The 25,487-nt window shown below is 31.5% G+C and overlaps 2 protein-coding genes and 1 long non-coding RNA gene across 3 annotated transcripts; 2 read left to right on the top strand and 1 right to left on the bottom strand.

Annotated features, from left to right (window-relative positions):
* Positions 1-1,799: 1,799 nt before the first annotated feature.
* LOC136270891 (uncharacterized) lies at positions 1,800-8,103 on the top strand. The gene is made up of 2 exons (XM_066069804.1): positions 1,800-1,939; positions 6,240-8,103. The coding sequence occupies exon 2, from the start codon at positions 6,271-6,273 to the stop codon at positions 7,780-7,782; it is 1,512 nt and encodes a 503-aa protein (XP_065925876.1). The 5' UTR covers positions 1,800-1,939; positions 6,240-6,270; the 3' UTR covers positions 7,783-8,103.
* A 2,412-nt stretch (positions 8,104-10,515) lies between these two features.
* LOC136270649 (uncharacterized) lies at positions 10,516-12,440 on the bottom strand. The gene is made up of 4 exons (XR_010708497.1): positions 12,318-12,440; positions 11,792-11,962; positions 11,228-11,320; positions 10,516-10,868 (listed from the first exon to the last, which is right to left on the bottom strand). It is a non-coding gene; the product is annotated as an uncharacterized lncRNA (long non-coding RNA).
* A 1,760-nt stretch (positions 12,441-14,200) lies between these two features.
* Positions 14,201-16,913, top strand: LOC136271103 (uncharacterized). The gene has a single exon (XM_066070394.1). It carries the CDS (start codon positions 14,220-14,222, stop codon positions 15,711-15,713), a length of 1,494 nt encoding a protein of 497 aa, XP_065926466.1. The 5' UTR covers positions 14,201-14,219; the 3' UTR covers positions 15,714-16,913.
* The last annotated feature ends 8,574 nt before the right edge of the window (positions 16,914-25,487 follow it).

Raw genomic sequence — 25,487 nt, 5'->3', positions numbered from 1 at the left:
CTCAAAATCCACCTTTTTATTCAAAAAGATGAGAGAATGGGACCCCGGTTCTACTTACACATACAAATAAACATATCTTACAAATGGCAATGGGTTAAATATACATGCTGATGCAAAAAATGTAGTTCTGATCTAAAACTTCATATGCACTAAATTAACGTTTTAGCTTTTAATAACATTTCTATTCACAAAGGCAATATTTAAGTTAATATTTAAGCTGCTTAGGTATATTAAATTTGTGAAAAACGTTGTAATAGTATATCTCTTTTTTTTTGGTTCAAACTAGTATCATAAATTAAAATGAAATGAGAGAATTTAAATGGAACATAACTGCTTTGATAAAAAAACCAAAATGTTACAGTATGAATTAAACTATAAATATGGTACAACTAAATCTGACACAAAACAGCAACATGACTTCTGCATTAACTATTGACTTCATGTATTACGTATAATTTCCATGTATGTGTAAAATAACAAGAACATATCACCAATTTCACATAGCCAGCTTGAGTAGAACTTCATTCACTGCAATATGTTGACCGAGTTCACACAATATAGTTACTACCTATAAGTACGAGTTCACTCATAACAACTGAGTTTGTATAGTGTAATACAGGATGTGTAATGAGTTTGCAGCATGATTAATGAGCACTCCATACAATACAGCACTATATACTCAGTTGAAATAGACAACATGAGTACCAATCTATTTATTCCACATCAAGACTACTGAATGATGTCTATTGACTGTATAGTAAAGCCTGTCTATTTAGTCATTACATCACATAGTGACAACTGAGTTCATGAAGTACAACATATTTACTAAGTTCTTATAAAACTGCTTACTGACTACTGTGTTCATTTGACATAAATAAGTACTGATTTCATATGGTAAAGGATTACTACTGAGTTCAAACAGCGAGGCATAATTAAGCACACTTAACATCGGACAGCACTGCAAGACTTAAACATCCAAATCAAATGGAAAATTGTTGATTATGATAAGAACATTCTTTACATCATCAAATTAACAAAAATTACCGTGGTATGCATGTTCAAATAATATATATATTCACTCTAACGAAATTACTGTATTTTGTCACATATACAAAATTCAGATGTACAATTGGTGACAGAAACTAATGCTACCTGCTTAGAATGATGACTGATATCAAATCTCATACAAAGTACATGTATAACTCAGCAAATTAATACCCCTCACTTCTTGTATATCTCTGTGTCTTTTAATCACAAAATTTCTGGCTTTCAAGGATTCGTGTTTCCCTGTTTCTCTACGACAAATTCTGGTATGTAAACTGTCTTATCAAAATTGTTCGAGTCAGTTTCAGCTTCGACACAATGTCTGGTGGGATAACGTTCTTACTGGCGAGGAACCATGGGTAGAGAGATCCTGACATCACACTAACAGGAGAAAGGAAAGACAACTCCAGCAGGGTCTGTGCAATACTCAGCTGTAAATCTGGACTAGCTGAAAACACAAATCACCAGATTGACAAACATTAGAGTATAGGAAGAGAAAAGTTTAAACAAATTTCACATAACATAAAATAAATGTACAGTTTAACAAAGTTCTTAAGTATATTTGAAGCTAAATTGTTTTTTAGTTGAGGACATTTCTAATCTCTATAAAAGACAATATTTATTATTCATGCAACAAAATTAAGCATGCACAATCACAAATGTTAGGAAAATTACCAAACATTGTGTGAATACGAGGATTATTATGAAAGTAAAATGTTTACATTAATTTTGATTTTAGAGATATCTTCATAAACTAATGAACACGAAAGGTTCTCCTTACCAAGGTCGGACATGAGTATTTTAGTGATGTATTTCCTGATGATCTGAGACTTGCTCTTCTCGTTCATTGATGTTAGCTGCATTAAAACACATGCTGTAATCAAAGACGTCAAAGGTAAACAACATTTGATTTCAAATCGTAACTCTTAATTTGATAGGCTAAACTATTTTAAAACTTCAGAAACAAGTGGGATGACAAACTTTACTTTAAACAGCAAATTTGCATTAAGGGTCATCCCCCATTCTATCTGATATTGAATAACAGACAATGTATGCGCATTGATATGATAAAATGATAAAAACTGGGCTTATCTGTAATTTGTATTATGACTTTGATGTAATGTTCAGCTACCTTGACCTTCTTTGAACGGAGTTTGCTGTTCAGGGCGCAAACTGCCACACCAGTAAAGACTGTCTTTAAAACGCCAATCTTCTGCATGACCAATCGTAACTCTTAGATCTGAACTTGAAATCACAAAATAATACTAAGTATATTTAAATCTAAAGCTATTTACAAATGTATCTGTTCGTTCTACTGCATGGTGTTTAAAAATGTTAAGCATATGTATTCTTGATCATTGACAAATATAAACATAAAGTTAAATAAATACATGTCGTTAATGTTCTCCAGTAAATAGGTTTTAAGATACCATTGGAGTCAGCACAGCTGTTTTCTCTTTCCTTCACCAGGTGTTGTAAGTATATTGTTCTGATGAACACAGTTGTTCCAGTATACTTTCTTCTTAAGACAGACGGCATTCTAAAAAAATATATTTACAACTACTTTATAGCAAAAAAAAACTTTTGATACCCCACTTCCTAACTAGTTTAAAGTGAAGCTTAATAGCAAGTTGCCTTACTATCATCGGCCAATTGACTTTTAATATTGTAGTACACAAGTGTAAAAGCACACTTATTATTACAGGATTTTATGAGTATCATTGACAATATTTTGTATTGAAATCTCTGACAAAAAATTATCACCTCATATAGTTATCTTTAGATTAGTTATTAGAAATTAAAAATTGTGATTCTTTTTTTTTAATTGTAGGTCACTAATTTTAAAAAGAAGGAAATAGAAAGAAATTATATAAGATTGCAGAAATAGATCCATTTTTTTCGAACGGGGGGGGGGGGGTGGGAGAACGTGTTTTTTTTATTCTCAGAGGTAGGTGGTCTGTGAGCGCGCAACGAATTGTGGGAGGGTGTATACTTACCCCTAATACGTCGCAAAGGAAACACAAACAAATCAAACAAAGAAACAAACAAAAACCCAATCCTCAAAATGCTTATATGTAAGAGGGTTCACCTAAGGTCCACGATGACCATTAACTTTTATAGGAAACAAATACAATTATATCACCTTTACGACATGAATAACATGTATTATAGTGCTTGCAGTGGTTGAAACCTCGAAATATGAAGAAAAAAAGCTACAGTGTATTTATTTCAATTATTTTTAGATACAAAATTAATGAAAAGACTTTTTAAAAATTATTTTCAATTCAAATCAGTCAACTCTTATTTCAGACTGATAATATATTTCATGAAATAACTTTATACAGGCTTATATTGGTCAATTGCTTATTAGTTTATTTTATGTTCTGGGTCAAAGCTTACTGTTGATTCTGTTGAATTTTTATCAGAGTTACATTTAGTGTAGATCTGTCCAAAAAATGAAAGCAAGATTTCCTGCGATTTTACGCAGATATCAATTCCTCGCTTTTAATTAGGTATTCACAGTAATGATTTCAAAGTGTCTTTACGGTTTTGAACCATTATGACGTCATTTTCATTTTTCTTAACGGTTTTAAATGGGCATGGTCACGATTTTGGTGAAAAATTATTTTCCCGAAAAAATAATAATTTTATTGGAAATCTTTATAACGACGAGATACAAAAAAGATGCTTGAGGAACCTGTCGTTTGACCTTAAAGATAACGTAATTAACGTTTGAACAACGTAGGTATCGCCGAAAAGTCATTATTTTGTGAAATCTACGTATTCAGAAGTTCTTCCAATATGTCTTAATTCGAAATATTGAATTAGTTCACTATCAAGCTTCTCAACTGATTCAAAATGAATTAACGATAACACATTTACTTAAAATTTATTATTTGAGTTTGCTTTTTAATGATTATATTCATTCCCCCGATCAGGGAAAAAACTACTATATAACTTTCCCCCATAGAACGGGTTTTCCTCCACGTTTTTTTTTTCATTTAGTTTTAAAGGGGAAAATTTATGAATAGCCAATTAGGATTTAAATCAATATTTTTTTTACATCCAATGGTTACATAACCCTGTATACATTTGTAACCTTTAGGTGTATTTTTAAACTTATTATTTCGTATAGACAAAGTTTTAATATGGTTCATATAAAATACAAAGAACTTAAGGTATAGCATGTTATGTAGTCACATCTAAAAGTATGTTCTTGATTTAAGAATTAAAACTGTCTTAAAGATTCTAAATCTTTTTTATATCAAGTAATCTGTCGTCCGCTTTTTTTTCGTCCGCCAATTCGGGTCCGGGCCATATATATGTTCTGGAGAATAAATGGAAGTTTCTACGTCGTAAAAATATTGCATATGACATGATTCTCTGATGTGTTTACATGCAACTACCAAGCAGTACTTTCTCTTTTTTGATCAAATTATGTTTCCTGAGTTTGTACTACATGTATTGTTATACATTTACATAATGCACGTACAGTCACGTATAGTGTACAAATTGATGACCGTGATAACCGTATTAATTCTTGTAATAAAAGATGTAAAAATTGTACAGCTAAATGTTTTTACAGATTTAATTCTTTTTGAAGAATTTTTTTTATCAGTAGAAAATTATAATTAATTCAGTCTTTCGTTCAAAAAAGAAGGGACTCTTGCATAAATGCATTACTCGCGCACAAGTTTTTTTAAGAAACCAAAAAATTCCATAAGATGCCTTAAAGACGTTGTTTACTTAGGGTTAGATTTCTTAAATTCGGATTGTTAAAAAAATTAATGTCATGTGTAAAATTTGTTCTAAACACAAAAAATATTTATGAAATAAATTATTATTGACATAAAATTCGATATTTTTACTATATTATGGAAATAGGCTCAAGCAAAGTTGTACTTTCAGCAAATCGGAGGAAATTCGAACTAAGTTTTTCAAATGTTGTTTTTCACTGAAATATTTTTGGTAGCACTGTAATATTTGAATTTAAGATTTTATTTGTTACTCAACTAAATTTTGCATATTTTTTGTTGGTTTTATCTCACTTTTTCACTTAGATAATTGTATGGCACACACTGCAAAAATATTTAAAAATGCGTAAAGGTGATAAAGGACACGGTATCTCGAAATATTTATCATTGACCTCATATAAATTTTATGTCAGCAGAGTAAGGTCAATATAATTAGTTTAATAGTATAAATGCTTTAGTATTATCATCATTCAGTTTTTCGTTAAATTTAATAAAAAATGGGCAGGAATTTGAAAACTGATAGAGGAAATTCGAACTGGAATATTTATAAAAATTGTGAATGTAAACTTAAGGTTTTGAATTTATTTCGTGTCACTGTCATTCATTAAGTGTATTTCATTTTGAAAAGAGTTGAGCCATTTGTATTTTTTTCACAATTAAACAAATCTCAATCATACTATAATTTTTTTTACGGATTTTTCGTAAATTTTCAAAAAATATTCATTGGCCATTAACCCAAAAAGTAGATCATGGACCTACTTTTTTGAAAGTGAAAAATAACAATACCATGATAGGTCTATAACACAAAAAATATGGTTTTTCATTATAATCATCAGTGGAATTTTTTTTTCATTCTGAGTAAAAGTATAACTTAATACATGTTTATACATGAAACAAGAGAAAATATTCTTATTTTATTAAGAAAAGGAAAAAGGGAATACTTATAAAAAAATCAATCAGACAAAACCACATATGAACATGGGGATTGCAAACATTAATTAACTTTCTAGTATTCGCTATGGTCTATCATCTCTCAACTTTTTTCTTAAAACTGTGCTCTTTTATCTGTTTATTTTTTAAATACTATTGTACCTTTTTACAGAACCTCAAGCTGAATTGTGTTGTACAAGCTAACAAGAATATTTCATTTTTGCAAAGAAGCCAGAGTGAATATTAAGTAACGATACGATTTGTTCTTGAGCATAATATGTAAAATCTATTAAGAAATTGAGTTTGAAAATGATACTTCTTTTAGGGTACATCATATACTAGCTGTGCCAAACCTTTAAAATTTTCAATACAGCAATCCTTATTTCCTACACGTATGTTTGTTCAAATCTTAAAAAACAAACAAATAGATTTGCATTCCTTATTGCCCAAACCTGTAGCACATATTCTTTAAATCTACCTGCATATTCTCTATACAAGTCTTTAATGTAGGTCAAGGTAAGGTGTGTACTGAAACAGAAATATGGCGGCTAGTAAAAAGAAACACGAACTTCAATCAGCTCAAGAACACATCCCAACGTGTGAGAAACACAATTTTACGATAGACATAACATGTGAAGACTGTGATGAGTTCATTTGTTCACAATGTGCCAAAACAGACCACAAGGATCACGACTGGAAAACTATACCTACAGCTGGAAGTCTAAGGAGGAGGGAACTAAAGAAAACTATGTGTAAAATTAAGGAGGAAGATGTGAAAACGATGGATGAAAAGGTACAAAAGGCAGCCAAGCTAATGGAGAACATTCAGAAATGTTGCGATTCTGAGATCTCTAAGCTTCAGAAACATTATAATGCGATTGTTTCAAAACTTGATGAAATCGCGAAACATTTTGAGACTAAGTTGAGGGAAAATCTAAAAACAAAAAATGCTAAAGTGAGTGAGAAAAAAGTAAACTTAGAAAAGAAAACAGAACATATCACTGATCTTCTTAAGTTCCTGGAAGAAAAACACAATACCATGTCTGACTATAGTTTGATAGACAACCTCAGAGACCTGACCAACCTTGTGTCTAATACAGACAGTGAAAAAGAGAAGGGAGATTTTTCATTGAGATATAAAATAGGACATATAAGGGAAGGATCTCTGGAATCAATGATGGGACAAACGTTTGATTTTGATGACATTAATGTTACTGAGAGAGACGCGTTTCAATATGATGAAAATGAAGATAATGCATTAGTTGTTGTGCATGCAATAAACGATGATACATGTTTTGTACAGGATAATTCAAAATGCTTTCAACAAATAAACATGAAAAATAAGAAGAAAGAAGAAAAATACAATATAAATGTAAATGGCATATGTGTAACAGACAACGGTAATGTGTATGCTACTAATAATGAGAACGACTCCATTGTCTGTCTGTCCCCGTCAGACTCAGTCTCTACAGTATTCAGTACAGATCCACTGGAACCAGGGGGGATCTGTCAGTCAACAGAAGGGGGGCTGCTGGTCACATTGGGTGATAATGAGTCAGAACCATATCAACCGGTCTCACACAGCCGACGTCTGGTCAGACACGTGACATTGACCGGTGACGTCATCCGTGAGTACGAGTACCAGGAGGACGGTCAGACCAGGCTGTTCACTTTACCAGTCAGAGTCAGACAGAACGGTAACACTGATATCTGCGTAGTGAACTGGACAGGTGACACTTCAAGTGAGCTGGTGATACTATCTTTATCTGGATCCTTGAAATTGATCTACCGTGGACAGGACATAGAAGAATGTCGTATAATTGATGTTCTGTGTGACTCTCACTGCAACATCATTACATGTGAGGGATTTTACAGCCAAATTCATCTCCTGAGTCCTGATGGAGAGTTCTTGAAGTACCTACTGACAGAGACTGAAGTAACACACCCAATGTCCATGTCTTTGTATAAATCCACACTGTGGGTGGGCAACGCACACGGACTTCTCAAAGTGTTTCAGTACAAATCAAAAAACATTATTAATGATGAAGTCTAAAAGAATATATAAAATTGTCACAGCTTATTGAACAAGTACACTAATTGAATTAAACTTAAATAAATATGCACAGACAGTTGAAGTAACTTTTAATATCTACATGTATGTACCACTTTTACTGTATCTCTCAAAGTCCATTATAGAAAATCATGTTGTAATGTACACGTTGATTTCACGTTTTTTTAAACTGCATAGAATATAATAACAAATTATGTGTTAAATCAAGTTAAATGTATCAGAAAGGTACTGAAGAGGCCATTTGATTTATTTTATATCATTTGTATATATATATTTTTCAATATAGAGTTTCTATATTTATATGCTGGTGGTTTGTTAACGTAATTATCAATGTAGATCAATAGTAAGGAAATGTCTTTTGCTACAAAAAAAAAACAAATAAAAAAATTTACATCGAAATCTTGAGAGGGTTTTTAAACAATTTTTAGGCTTAGTACGGCAGGACAATTTTCAACAAATCAAAAATAATGTTTAATGTTGAATTTAGTGAACACATTTGTACCTGCGTTTTCCTCCCTTTTAATTTCCATCACCACAACCTTCAAAGGATTTTATTAACTAATTATTTTCTCCAGTCTTTAAATACCAATCACTGCAAAAAGGTAATTAACATCAGTATTATATTAAGATCATTTACCGTGTTATTACATGTAGGTATTCAGAAAGCAAAACTGATTTTCCTGTAAAATGTACACGCTGCCCGGGCTATTTACTTCGAAAAAAAACTTGAAAAACAAGGTAGATACACTGGGAAGGAACTAATACTCCTGCCTTCTCAAGCTTTAGGGAACAAGAAGTGGGGTTGGGACTGTAAGCACCAATGTATGCTGAAATAAAATACTAGGTACTTCCTGAAGTTATTGAATTGAAGTTTTCGAACTTCCTTTCCTGTTGGTGCCTAGTTTCAGCAGTAAATCATTGACCAAACTCAAGTCAGCAATCAGCATATAATTACAAAGTGTGACTGGTCTTCTTTAATAATGGTAGGAAAGCATGTTCTTTGAAATTGTTCATTGCATAGCTAGGTAACGTTGAACATGCTCTGTTGACCTTTGATGACCTTGATTGACATTTCCAAGCCTGAATCAGACTTTGAATGACGTTCTCATAAATTACAAAAAAGAAATTATACTGCAAATTTTTCAACAATAAATATTTTTATTCAGTATATGCGCATTTATAAGAACATTCTTGTGTGCCCTTACTTTAAGACAATTCTCTAATCCTTTACTCTGGTAGAACAAATTGTAATAAAAACAAAAAACAGATTTATATCAAAACATCTTAAGTATAAAACATCCATTAGCATTTTATCACAAATAAGCAGTAACACAGTCATACACAGTAATAACCAAAGGGACGTAATCCAACGTACTGTAGTCAGTATATTGACCAGCAGTTGTATAATTTTTCGAATGCAATATAAAAATTTACATATGATAAACCTTAATTTAAATTTTACACTTTTCCTAAATTAAAAAATAAGATTGCTCTTTGAAATATCTTCAGACATATTTATATATACATGTATGGAACATACCTGTACATGTGTGAAGCACGTCAATTATGTGTATTGAAAATATATCACAAAAGCCACATTTTCAATCAAAAAGATGAGAGAATGGGTGGTTCTACTTACAAATACAAATAAATATATCTTACAAATTGAAATGCGTTTAAATATACATGCTAATGCCGAAAATGTAATTCTGTTTGAAAACTTCATATGCACTCAATTAAGGTTTTAGCTTAAAATAACATTTCCATACACAAATGCAACATTTTAATTAATATTTAAGCTGCTTAGGTACATTTAATTTGTGAAAATTGTTGTAATTATAGTATATCTTATTTTTTTGTTCAATCTAGTTTTATTAATTAAAATGAAATGAGAGAATTGAAATGGAACATTACTGCTTTGAAAAAGAAACAAAATGTAACAGTACAGATTAAATATGGCACAACTAAATCTGACTAAAACAGCAGCATGACTTCTGCATTAATCATTGACTTCATATACTATGTAGCATTTCCATGTATATGTAAAATAACTAGAACATATCACCTATTTCACACAGTCAACTTGAGTAGAACTTCATACACTGCATTATGTCTACTGAGTTCACACAATATAGTAACTAACTTTAAGTAAGTATGAGTTCACTCATAACAACTGAGTTTGTATAGTGTAATACAGGATGTGTAATGAGTTTGCAGCATGATAAATGAGCACTCCATACAATACCGCACTATATACTGAGTTGAAATAGACAACATGACTACCAATCTATTTATTCCACATTATGACTACTGAATGATATATATTTACTGTATATATAGTAGAGCCTGTCTATTTAGTCATTACATCACATAGTGACATCTGAGTTCATGAAGTACAACAAATCAACTAAGTTTTCATAAAACAGGTTGACTACTGTGTTCATTTGACATAGATAAGTACTGATTTCATATGGTAGAGCATTCCTACTGAGTTCACACAGTGAGGCATAATTAAGCACATTTAACATCGGACAGCACTGCAAGATTTAAACACCCAAATCATATGGGAATCTGTTGATTATGATAAGAACATTCTTTACATTAATCAATTTAACAAAATTACCGTGGTATGCATGTTCAAATAATGTTCACTCCAACGAAATTACTGTATTTTGTCACATATGCAAAACTCAGATGTATAATTGTTGACAGGAACTAGTGCTTCCAGCAGAGAATGACGACAGATATCAAATCTCATACAAGGTACATTTTTAACTCAGCAATCAAAGTCCCTCACTTCTTGTGTATCTCTGTGTCTTTTAATCACAAAATTTCTGGCTTTCAAAGATTCATGTTTCCCAGTTTCTCTACAACAAATTCTGGACACTTCAGGTATGGAAACTGTCCAATCTGTCAAGTCTGTTCCAGGTTTGACAAAAAGTTCGGTGGGATACCGTTCTTATTGGCAAGGAACCATGGGTAGAGTGATCCTGACATCACAGTTACAGGAGAAAGGAAAGACAACTCCAGCAGGGTCTGTGCAATACTCAGCTGTAAATCTGGACTAGCTGAAAACACAAATCACAAGATTGACAACATCAGAGTATAGCAAGAGAAAGATATTTTAAAAACTGCACAAAGAATCAAGTAAACGTACAGTGTAATAGAGTTTTTTCGTATGTTTGAAGCAAACTTTAATGAGCTGAGGGCATTGCTCATCATCATAAAAGAGCACATTAATTATTCATATAAAAACTATATTAAGCACGCACAATCAAAAATATAAAGAAAGTTACCTAACAATGTGTGAATACGAGGATCAATTTAAAAATAATTAACATTAATTTTGATTTTAGAAGTATCTTCATAAACCAATGAATCAAGACTTTCCAACATAATACTGTTTTATATGAAAGGTTCTGCTCACCGAGGTCAGACATGAGTATTTAAGTGATATATTTCCTGATGATCTGAGACTTGCTCTTCTCGTTCATTGACGTTAGCTGCATTAAAACACTTGCTGTAATGAAAGTGGTCAAAAGTAAACAACATTTTATAATGGAATCATAAAACATACTTTCATTGGCTGAACAACTCACTTTAATTGATACAGCATAACAATATAATGAATGTTCAAAACATTTCTTTTTAATTCTAATTATCTTAATCCAAGTACTACATTACTAAATGTTAGAAACACTCTTTATAATAGTCCTTCTGATAAAATCACACAAAATTTATACGGAAAATTATGGAACGTTATTCAATTTCTTCTTCATACACCAGTAAATTCCTACTCTTCTGTGATAAAGATAACTTAAGTGCATAAACAACTTCAATTATTTCTGTGGTTCCAATTAAATGAATAAATTTAACAAATTTACCCTTATATTAGCACACAAGTATCTTGCACCTAGGGTACTGCATATCAAGAAAAGAGTTATGAAAGATTGATAAAAATTATTGAAATTATAAAAAGCTTGGACTTTACCTGTAATTTGTATTATGACCCCAATGTAATGTTCTGCGACCTTGACCCTCTTTGACCTGAGCTTGCTGTTCAGAGCTCCTACTGCCACGCCGATAAAGACCGTTTCAAAGAAGCCGACCTTCTGCATGACCAGGAGAAGTTCTGCTGCGCGCCGTAATTCATAGATCTCACCTAGAAAATCACAAAACAAAACATCTCAAAATCTAAAAATAATTATTTGTCGTTATTGTAGCATACCGTTTTTAAATTTTTCAATTTTTAATGTAATTAACTATATATTAAATAAATAAATATAAAATAAATAAATAAAAAATTATTTCAAATAAGTTTATAAAGATATATAAATGTACATAAATGAAAGCTCACATGGATTACTTGTTCTTTCTGTTTTTATTTATTTAAGGTTTATAAATTTATTTATATTCATTTCTGGAGACATAAAAGCAATGTGTCAAACATATAAACGTTATTGATGCTTGATAATCTTGGAGAACTCTCCAGTCAATAAAGGTACAGAAAGTGTTACCTTGGTTACTATGGAAATCAGCACATTTGTTTTCTATTTCCTTCACCAGGTGCTGTAAGAGGACATTGTTCTGATGAACACACTGATCCCAGTTCACAAGCTTCTTCAGACAGACAGCAATCTGAAAACGTAATCCAACGTACTGTAGTCAGTATATTGAGCAGCAGTTGTATAATTTTTCGAATGCAATAAAAACATTTACATATGATAAACTTACAAATGGCAATGCATGCATTAAAGATACATGCTGATGCAATAATGTAATTTTGATTTAAAACTTAATATATTATGCACTAAATAAATGTTCTTAAAACAACATTTCAACAGACAAAGGCAACATTTTAGTTAATATTTAAGCTGCTTAGGTACATTCAATTTGTGAAAAATGATGTATTAGTATATATTTTTTTTCTTTATACGAGTTTTAAACATCAAAATAAAATTCCAGAATGTAAATGGAAAATTACTGCTTTGAAAATGAAACCGAATGTAACAATGCCAATTAAACTAGAAATATGACACAACTAAATCTGACACAAAGCAGCAGCATGACCTCTCCATCAACTATTGATTTCGTTTAGTATGTGGCATTTCCTTGTACGTGTACTAGAATATTCCACCAATTTCACAGTCACCTTGACTAGATTCATTCATTGTACCATGTCTACTGAGTTCACACAACATTACGTTCAAGTAAGTATGAGTTTACTCATAACAACTGAGTTTGTATAAAACAAGATGTCTACCGAGTTTTCATACCTGTACTGCAGCATGATCTTATTAGCACTCCATACATTACAGCACTATATACTAAGTTGAAATAGACAGAATGACTACCAATCTTATCATACCACATCATGACTAATGAGTGATATCCGTTAAATTTGTACAGAAGAGCTTGATAATTTAGTCATTACATCACATAGTGACAACTGACTTCATAAAGTGCAACAAATCAACAAAGTTTTCATCAAACAGCTTGACTACTGTGTTCATTTGGCATATATATTAGGTACTAATTTTATATGTTAAAGGCAACTACTGAGTTCACACGGCGAAGCATAATTTAGCTGCACTTCAAGTTTAAACAAACAAATCAAATGGTAATCTGTTGATTATAAAAAAAATTCAAATTTTAGACCTTAAATGAATGTGTTAACCGTTAGTAACTCTTTATTAAATAGATGCTTAAAATCAATAAGAAGATAGACAAACAGCTTGAAAAAAGATTTTTTACTGGTATATTGAACCCATGTAACAAAAATAGGGAACGAGCCTTGTTTACTTGACAAAGAATTGTACGTTCTTTACCTTGCTTAATTATAACTTAAATGAAATTTGAGAGTCAGTCGTTAAGTTATAATCATGTCACTTATGTTTTCTAAATAACCTCGAACTTAAATGTATTTTACCTGCTAACAAGAATATAACATTTTTACAGAAAAAGGCCAGAGTGAATATTACAGTTACGATACGATTTGTTCTTGAGCATCATATAGAGAGAAATTGAGTTCGAAAATGAAACTTCTTTTAGGGTACATCATGTACAAGCTGTGGCAAACCTTTAAAATTATATATATATATATATATATATATATATATATATATATATATATATATATATATATATATATATATATATATATATATATATATATATATATATATATATATATATATATATATATATATATATATATATATATATATATATATATATATATATATATATATATATATATCTTATTTTCTACCCGCATGTTCGTTCAAATCTTAAAAATAACTGGTAGATTTGCCCTCTTTATTGCTCCAACCTGCAGCACATATTTTTAAATCCACCTGCATATTCTCTATACAAGCCATACATTTAGGTCAAGGTCAGGTGTGTACTGAAACTGAAACATGGCGGCTAGTGATAGTAAACACGAACTTCAATCAGCTCGAGAACACATCCCAACGTGTGAGAAACACAATTTTACAATTATAGACATAACATGTGAGGACTGTGATGAGTTTATTTGTTCACAATGTGCCAAAACAGACCACAAGGATCACGACTGGAAAACTATACCCACAGCAGGAAGTCTAAGGAGGAGAGAACTCAAGAAAACTCTGTGTAAAATTAAGGAGAAAGATGTGAAAACGATGGATGAGAAGATACAGATGGCAACCAAGCTAATGGAGAACAATCAGAAATGTTGCGATTCTGAGATCTCTAAGCTTCAGAAACATTATGATGCGATTGTTTCAAAACTTGATGAAATCAAGAAGAATTTTGAGACTAAGTTGAGGGAAAATCTAAAAACAAAAAATGCTAAAGTGAATGAAAAAAAAGTACACTTAGAAAAGAAAAGAGAACATACCACTGATCTTCTTAAGTTCCTGGAAGAAAAACACAATACCATGTCTAATTATAGTTTGATAGACAACCTCAGAGACCTGACCAACCTCGTGTCTAACACAGACAGTTATATAGAGGAGGGAGATCTTTCATTGAGATATAAAATAGGAGACATTAGTAAAGGATCTCTGGAATCAATGATGGGACAAACGTTTGATTTCGATGACATTAATGTTACTGAGAGAGACGCGTTTCAATATAACGATGATGAAGATAATGTATTAGTTATTGTGCAAGCAATAAACGATGATATATGTTTTGTAAACGATGGTATTGATTCAAAATGCACTGAACGAATTAATATAAAAAATAAGAAGAGAGAAAAATGCAATATAAATGTAGGTGGCATGTGTGTAACAGACAACGGTGATTTGTATGCTACTGATAGTGAGAGCAACTCCATTGTACGTTTGTCCCCATCAGGCTCAGTCACTACAGTATTCAGTACAGATCCACTGACACCAGTGGGAATCTGTCAATCAACAGAAGGAGGACTGCTGGTCACATTAAGTGATAATGAGTCAGAACCTTTTCAACCGGAAACACACAGCAGACGTCTGGTCAGACACGTGAAACTGACTGGTGATGTCATCCATGAGTACGAGTACCAGGAGGACGGTCAGACCAGGCTGTTCACTGTACTAGTCAGAGTCAGACAGAACGGTAACACTGATATCTGCGTAGTGAACTGGACAAGGGACACCAACAGTGAACTGGTGATACTATTTTTATCTGGGTCTTTCAAGTTAGTCTACCGTGGAAAGGACACGGAAAAGTATTTTCTATATGATGTCCAGTGTGACTCTCACAGCAACATCATTGCATGTGAGACACTTAACAGCCAAATTCATCTCTTGAGTCCTGATGGAGAGTTCTTGAAGTACTTAATGACAGAGACTGAGGTAACACACCCAGTGTCCATGTCTCTGTATAAATCCACACTGTGGGTTTGCAACGCACACGGACTTCTCAAAGTGTTTCAGTACAAATCATAAAACAACATTATTGTGTTACAACGATGAAGTCTAAAAGAATATATAAAAGGGCCACAGTTTATTTAACAAGTACACCTATTGAATCAATCTTTAGAAAATCAACGTACTCACAGCTGTTGTAACTTTCAATATCTCCATGCATCGCTTTACTGTGTCTATTATAATAGTCCATCATAGTTAATAAGTATATTATGTATATAAGAATATAATCAAGATGACTATAATTATGTGTAATGTAATACTTAAAATCAAGTAAACTGTATCAGAAAGCTACTGAAGAGGCAATTTGATTTATTATAGATCATTTATTTTTTAATATTTTTTTATATAATTTCATTATATGTGTGTTAGTGGTTTGCTAACGTAATAATCAATGTAAATCAATAGTAAAGAAATGTCTCTTGCTAAGAAAAAAAAATTAAAAAATCATACATTTAAATCTTGAGAGGGTTTTTGAACAATGTTCAAGCCCCTTTCACAATTGGCACACGACCACTTCACACCACTTTGCGATCGAAATTGTTTAGCTTCGCACGAGCTCTCGCACACGTTGCACGAGCTCTCGCACTAGTTGCATACGTTTTACTGGTTGCATCAAGTGTCCTCTGAATAGTGGACATGCACACTATTAAGACGCGACCGAACGCGATCCAAATAATCGCAGTGCAACGTACGAATATTAGTACGATCGTTTTACAACGTTTTGTGTAGTCGCAAGAGTGATACACGATTTATAAAGATCGTAAGATAAATCGCTTGTGTTTATGCGTCTGTTTTGCGACCATGAGACTGTTGCTCAACGTGTCTCATGTAATCTTGCAACGTTTTATTATCATTGCCCGACTTATCAGCCTCAATATGATATGCTTTGCTACTAGTATATATACCAGTATAAGTATCTCTGTTTCAGACTAAAATTTACAATAAATATTTTTTGCATGATGGTGAGGGAAATACATGTATGAAGATTTATTCCCTCAAGAAAAATCATATTTCCCGAGGACTTCACCCGAGAGAAATTTGTTTTTTCTGGGGAATAAATCTTTTTCGGTCGCACGAATATTTGGTCGCTTCTGCTCGTGCGCCAATTGTGAAAGGGGCTTTACACAAAGTACTGTGTGACAGCTTTCAACGAATAAAAAATAATGTGTTTTATAGCTATAGCATTTGAACCTGTATTTCTTCTATATAATTTCCTTTAATCACAACCTTGAAAGGATTTTATTAACTGATTATTTTCTGCAGTCTTTAAATACCAATCACTGCAAAAATGGTATGTTACATGTTACCGATGTTTTGTATATAAATATATCCTTATATATAGTTTGGTTATCAATTTTAAACTGGCATGTACATCACTTGGTTAGTTCACAAAAAGCAATGCAATGCACCATATCAGTACTAAAGTAAGATAATTCACCGCAATATCATGGTATTCAGAAAGCAGAACTGACATTCTTGTACAATGTACAAGCTCTTGTTCTGCATCTGGTGGTGCCACTGCAGTGTAAAGTGTACAATTTGAGGTATATCATCAGATCGGGCATTTTTTTCGCTAGAAGAGCTCAATGGATATGCCTGGTTTTGTGAAGTTGTGAGCCGATGAATAACAAATGTTTGTTTTAGTAATGGGGCAATGGTGGTTTTAAATAATGTTATAAAATCCAATAGCTACATCTCTGCAATGACTCTGTGTTATTTATAACTCTTCTTAATTATAAGGCAATGTACACAAGGGAATTGTGACCACTACCTCAGCTACATGTATTTGTGATAGGGTCAGGGGAGAGAACAATGATATGGAGAGGGTGGAAGAGGTGAAACTGGTCCCCCTGCTGAGAGGGAAGAGGGTGACCGGGAAGTGGGAGAACTGTGTGTGTGTGGATGACAAGAGGGAAGATCCTCCATCTCTGGTGACACCACAGTGCTGGATACCACCACAGCAATAACCATGACCTCGGAACCAACCTTGACAAACAGAGGTACATACAATGGGGTGGAATTACCTCTGCTGCCTTCTCAAGCTTTAGGTAACAAGGGGTGGGGCTGGGTTATTTGAATATATGCTGAAATAAAATACTAAGTTCTTCCTGGTGTTTTTGAATTTCCTTTCCTGTTAAAAATCTCTGACCAAAGTCATTTCAGCATATAGTTACAAAGTGTGACAAGTTTTAAAAAAAATGGTAGAAAAGCATGTTTCTTGCAATTGTTCATTAGATAGCTTGGCAACGTTGAACATGTTCTGTTGACCTTCGATGACCTTGATTGACATTTCCAAGCCTGAATCAGACTTTGAATGACGTTCTCATAAAGTTATACAAATAAAATTATAAAACAAATTTTCAACAATAAATATTTTTATTTAATTTAGGCGCATTTATAACAACATTCTTATGTGCCCTGACTTCAAGATATTTATCTAATCCTTTACTTTAGTAGAACAATTTGTAATAAAAACAAAACAAACTGATTCAAATCAAAATATCTAAACAATAAAACACCCATTAGCATTGTATCACAAATAAGCAGTAACACAGTCATTCACAAATAAGAAAAGGGGTGTTTCTACTTAGACATACACATAAACATTTCTTACAAATGGAAATGCGTTAAAATATACATGCTGATGCAAAAAATGTAATTCTGATCTAAAACTTCAGATGCGCTAAATCAATGTTCTTAAAACAACATTTCTGCAGACAAAGGCAACATTTTAGTTAATATTTAAGCTGCTTATGTACAATAAATTTATGAAAAATGTTGTAATAGTGTATCTTATTTTTTTGTTCTATCTGGTCTTATAAATTAAAATGAAATGATAGAATTGAAATGGAACATTACTGCTTTGAAAAAGAAACAAAATGTAACAGTATGAAATAAATATGGCACATCTAAATCAGACAAAAACAGCAAAAAATATTCCATGTATATGTAAAATATTTTGAACATATCACCAATTTCACACAGTCAATTTAAGTAGAACTTCATTCACTGCAACATGTCGACTGAGTTCACAAAATAGAGTCACTAACTTTAAGTAAGTATGAGTTCACTCATAACAACTGAGTTTGTATAGTGTAATACAGGATGTGTAATGAGTTTGCAGCATGATTAATGAGCACTCAATACAATACAACACTATATACTGATTTGAAATAGACAACATGACTATCAATCTTTTTATTCCACATCATGACAACTGAATGATGTCTATTGAATGTGTAGTAGAGCCTGTCTTTTTAGTCATTACATCACATAGTGACACCTTAGTCATTACATCACATGGTGACAACTGACTTCATGAAGTACATTATATCTACTAAGTTCTCATAAAACAGGTTGACTACTGTGTTCATTTGACATAGATAAGTACTGATATTAGATGGTAAAGCATTATTACTGAGTTCACATAGCGAGGCATAATTAAGCACATTTAACATCGGACAGCACTGCAAGACTTAAACATCCAAATCAAATGGAAAATTGTTGATTATGATAAGAACATACTTTACATCACCAATTCAACAAACATTACCGTGGTATGCATGTTCAAATAATATATATATTCACTCCAACAAAATTACTGTATTTTGTCACATATACAAAACTCAGATGTACAATTGTTGACAGAAACTAATGCTACCTGCTTAGAATGATGACTGATATCAAATCTCATACAAAGTACATGTATAACTCAGCAATTTAAAACCCCTCACTTCTGGTATATCTCTGTGTCTTTTAATCACAAAATTTCTGGCTTTCAAAGATTCATGTTTCCCTGTTTCTCTAAGACAAATTCTGGTATGTAAACTGTCCTATCAAAATTATTCGAGTCTGTTTCAGCGTCGACACAAAGTCTGGTGTGATAACGTTCTTACTGGCGAGGAACCATGGGTAAAGAGATCCTGACATCACAGTAACAGGAGAAAGGAAAGACAACTCCAGCAGCTGTAAATCTGGACTAGCTGAAAACACAAATCACCAGATTGACAAACAGTAGAGTATAGGAAGAGAAAAGTTTAAACAAATTGCACATAAAATAAAATAAATGTACAGTTTAACAGAGTTCTTTAGTATATTTGAAGCTAAATTGTTTTTTAGTTGAGGACATTTCTAATCCCTATAAAAGACAATATTTATTATTTATGCAACAAAATGAAGCACTCACAATCAAAAATGTTTGGAAAATTACCAAACATTGTGTGAATACGAGGATTATTATGAAAGTAAAATGTTTACATTAATTTTGATTTTAGAGATATCTTCATAAACTAATGAACACGAAAGATTCTGCTTACCAAGGTCGGACATGAGTATTTTAGTGATGTATTTCCTGATGATCTGAGACTTGCTCTTTTCGTTCATTGGTGTTAGCTGCATTAAAACGCTGGCTGTAATCAAAGACGTCAAAGGTAAACAACATTTGATTTCAAATCGTAACTCTTAATTTGATGGGCTAAACTATTTTAAAACTTCAGACACAAGTGGGATGACAAACTTTACTTTAAACAGCAAATTTGCATTTCACCAGGTGTTGAGAGTAAATTGTTCTGATGAACACAGTTGTTCCAATATACTTGCTTCTTAAGACAGACGGCATTCTAAAAAAAATATATTTACAACTACTTTATAACAAAAAAAAACTTTTGATACCCCACTTCCTAACTAGTTTAAAGTGAAGCTTAATATCAAGTTGCCTTACTATCATCGGACAATTGACTTTTAATATTTTAGTACACAAGTGTAAAAGCACACATATTATTAGAGGATTTTATGAGTATCATTGACAATATTTTGCATTTAAATCTCTGACAAAAAATTATCACCTCATATAGTTATCTTTGGATTAGTTATTAGCAATTAAAAATTGTCATTCTTTTTTTTTTCTTTTTTTAGGTCACTAATTTTAGAAAGAAGGAAATAGAAAGAAATTATATAAGATTACAGAAGTGGATCCATTTTTTTCGAACGGGGAAGGGCGTGTTTTTTTAATTCTCAAAGGTAAGTGGTCTGTGAGCGCGAAACGAATTATGGGAGGGGTATACTTACCCTTAAAACGTCGCAAAGAAAACGCAAACAAATCAAACAAAGAAAGAAACAAAAACCCAATCTTCAAAATGCTTATATGTAAGAGAGTTCACCTAAGGTCCACGATGACCATTAACTTTTATATGAAACAAATACATTTATATCACCTTTACGACATGAATAACATCTATTATAGTGCTTGCATTGGTTGAAACCTCAAAATATGAAGAAAAAAGCTACAGTGTATTTATCTAAATTATTTTTAGATACAAAATTAATGAAAATACTTTTGAAAAATTATTTTCTATTCAAATCAGTCAACTCTTATTTCAGACTGATGATATATTTCATGAAATAACTTTATACAGGCTTATATTGGGCAATTGCTTATTAGTTTATGTTCTGGGTCAAAGCTTACTGTTGATTCTATCGGATTTTTTATCAAAGTTACATTTAGTGTAGATCTGTCCAAAAATGAAAGCTAGATTTCCTGCGATTTTACGCAGATATTAATTCCTCGCTTTTAATTAGGTATCCACAGTAATGATTTCAGAGTGTCTTTATGGTTTTAAACCATTATGACGTCATACCTTTTTCATTTTTCTTAACGGCTTTAAAAGGGCATGGTCACGATTTTGGTCAAAAATTATTTTTCCGATTTTAATGTTTTCAATGCTTTAGTAGGTCGTTTTAAAAAGGCTACCAAACTTTGAGTGTCATTTGTTGAGTTATAAGCGAGTTACAGAGCTTACATTTGTTTGCTATGTAAACAAAGCTGTTATTTACATTTTGAATGTGGAAGTGAAAATTCCAATTTAGACTAAAATGAATGTGTTAAACGTTAGGAACTCTTTATAAAATAGATGCTTAAAATCAATAAGAAGATGGACAAACAATTTGAAATTTTTTTTACTGGTACATGTATATTGAATCCATGAAAACAAAAACACGGAACATCCTTGTTTACTTGACAAAGAATTGTAAGCTCTTAATCTTGCTCAATTATAACGTAAAGACTGACTTTCGAATTTCATTTGATCATTTGAAATTCAGTCCTTAATCATTGTAAATAATAGAAACAGAAAAATATAATTTGACCAAAACCGTGACCATGCCTTTTTCAAGGAATTATGTAGAAAATAAAACAAATCCTGACAATCAATTTGACATCATTTTAAATAAGAGGCCAAGAGCTTGTTTAATGCCATTTTTTGAGAGGCTGTATAAATAGGCAATCGAGATCTATATCATGAATAAAAAATAAACAAAATTGTGAGATTTTCAATTGTTAACAATTTCCGTTATATTTCATGTAACTGAACAATTGACACATCAATTTAACTTATTTCTCAAGCATTCAAGCCCCGTTACCGCATTTTAAACAAAGCTATTGTATTGAAGCATCGTTGAAAGAATTTCTTAAACCTGCATGCATCTTTTATTTACTTATATATCTTGGCATTAGTTTTAAAAAATGATATTACAATAGATGTTGTTGAATCCTAATTTGCTAATTACACTGGTAAAAACGATTGATTTATCTATTTAAATTGCAATTCTTTCACGGGTATGAGTATTTTATTAAAAATCGTCCAAATGTGCAGCATAAAAATCTTGGGAGAGGCCATAGCTGTCTCCTATTGAAAAAAACACTTTGTTATGTTATCAAGTGATTTTAGTTGAAGGATCTTAGAATATTAAGTGTATATTTCCTAATGCAGAAAAAATTCCTACGTACAATGCAGCACATTTTCCATGCACATTACTCTTGTCTTGTCGTGTATTCTACAGTACTGTTCAAACATTTTTCACATACTTTAAAACATATAATTTTCGAGTTACAATTTTTTTTAGAATTTTGCTATAATAAAAGACTGTAGAAGCAAATATAACACTTGTATTATTATGCATTCTTAATACTCCTATATCAAATCATTAAAAAAATCGGCTATTTTGAAAAAAAATCAGATGAACTATTTTTATATTAAATCCTATAGCAAGCTTTTAAATTTCTACTAAATCAATACTTTATCAGTTGCTTGCATGTCAGAACAAATATTTGATTTAGGTCACTGCTTCGTGTGTCAAAACTTGATGATAAAAAAATGTTGAGACCCAATTGAAGAGAAATCGGCAAAAAAATGCTGAAGTAGGTAAAATAAATATTAGGCGTAGAATAAAAAAGAGAACTAATCAAAGATCTTGTAAATTTCCTAGAATATAAATGGCATGGAGGCAATCAATGAAGATACCTGATTTTTGGTTGATATTGACCATACATTGAACGAATAAAAATAAAAATAATAAAGAACAATTCAATACGAATGTAAGTGGCGTTTTTATAATAGAAAATGGTGTTTTCCACGCCACTGACATTCAGAACAGCTCCATTCTCCGTACGTATGTTCCTCTTATATAGACTCAGCCTCTACAGTATTCAGTACAGCTCCAAGAAGACCATTAGGAATATGCCAATCCAAAGAAGAGGATTCCTGGTCACATTTAGAGATACTGAGTCTGAATTATATCAGTCAGACTCACACAGCAGACGTTTGCACAAGTGACACTAACCGGTGAAGTCATCCGTATGAATACCAGGATAAGGGTTGGACCAGACTGATAACTCATTCATGGAGAGTCATACAGAAAGGTAACAATGATAGCTGTGTTGTGAACATTACACGTGCCACTTCGAGTGAACTACTTATATTAACATCTTTCTGAAGTTGGTGTACCGTGTGAAGAACAATAAAAGGTGGTTTCTAAGTGATGTCCTGTGTGCTTCTCACTGCAGTACCATCGTATATGATATAATTAATTCTCCGGTTAATCCCCTCAGTCTTGATGGAGAGTGTATGAGGTACTGACAAAAAATGTAGTAACAAATGCAATGTACATATCCCTGTATACCAGTAATTCACTTTGTGGATTGCCGTTGTCATGTCAACGTATTTCAGGACAAAACATAGGAAAATATAATCATGTGACAATATCAAAGTTTGATTAAATGAGGGATAATGTACCAAATTATCAATTGAATTATTACCTAAGAAAAAAATAAGTTTTTCAACACATCATCTATCCGTTACTGTTTGTTACTTACGGTAAAAAGAAATTTATCCCCAATTTTAGAAAGAAAAAGGAATTTACCAGCCAAAGTCAACAAATGTAATAAAAAGACATCTTTAATTGCAGATAATTTTCTTCAAGCCTGTACAAGTGCAAACTAGTCTCTGGCGAGATATACTGATTGCATTAACCCCATTTATCATTAATGACTAATTAGGAAGCGAATCATTGATCATTATAGCACATTTTTTGTAGCAATTAGTTATAGTTATTTAACAGTAAAAAAAGATTATCAATTGATTTTTTGGAAATGTCTGCATTAACTGAAGGTTCTGATATGAATTTGAAGTATCTACTTAAATATAATGTATGAATAACGTAGGTATATCACCGAAAAGTCACCATATTGTGAAATCTATTCATTAAGCTCCGTCAATATATCTTATTTCGAAATATTAAAGTAATTCATTATCAAGCTTATCAACTGATTTTAAATCAATTTATGATACCTCACTTATTTATTACTTATTTGAGTTTGCTATTTAATGACTACATGTATATATATATTCCCCGAGGGGAGGCACTATTATATATTTTTTCCCCTCATAGAAAGGGTTTTCCACGTTTTCATTTATTCAGATTTAAGAATGAAAAGCCAATTAGGATTTAAATCAATTTACATTTACGTGCAATGGTAACATACCTGTATAGATCTGTAACATTAAGGTGTGATTTTTCAACTTATTATTTTATATATACTAAGTTTTAATATGGTTCATATAAAATACAGAGAACTTAAGGTATAGCATGTTATTTAGTCACATCCAGAAATAAGTTTTTGATTTAAGAATTATAACTGGGTTTTTTTTTAATTTCCAATCCTTTTATATATATATATATATATATATATATATATATATATATATATATATATATATATATATATATATATATATATATATATATATATATATATATATATATTTATTTATTTATTTATTAAGTTATCCGTCGTCCGCGTTTCGAAGTATCAACGTCATAAAAAAAATCGCAAAAGACAGCCATGATTCTGTGGTGTGTTCACGACTATCAAGCAAAACTATTTTTCGATCAGATTATGTTTCCTGAGTTTGAACTATTGTTATTCATTTACATAATGCCCGTACAGTCACGTACATAGTACAAATTGATGACCATGATAATCGTATTAGTTCCTGTAATAAAAGATTTAAAGTTGTACAACTAAATAATTCTTTTTGAAGAATTTTTTTATCAGTAGAAAATTATAATTAATTCAATCCTTCGTTTATAAAAAGATGGAAAACTTGCATAAATGCATTACTTGCGCACAAGTTTTTGAAGAAACCAAAAAATGTCATAAGATACCTTAATACAAGTTAACTTAATACATGAAACAAGAGAAAATATTTTTATTTTATTAAGAAAAGGAATACTTATAGAAAAAAATCAGACAAAACCACACAAGATCATGGGAATTGCGAACATTAATTTATCTTTCTAGTATTCGTTATTGTCTATCATCTCTCGACTTTTTTTTTTAAACTGCTTTTTATTAACCTGTTTATTTTGTAAATACTATTGTACCTTTCTAAATAACCTTAAGCTAAATTGTGTTGTACATGCTAACAAGAATAAAACATTTTTCCAGAAAAAGGT

Source organism: Magallana gigas, chromosome 8 (genome assembly GCF_963853765.1).
Source record: "Magallana gigas chromosome 8, xbMagGiga1.1, whole genome shotgun sequence".
In the NCBI taxonomy this organism is placed as follows: Eukaryota; Metazoa; Mollusca; class Bivalvia; order Ostreida; family Ostreidae; genus Magallana; species Magallana gigas.
This window is presented reverse-complemented; position numbering and strand designations above follow the sequence as displayed.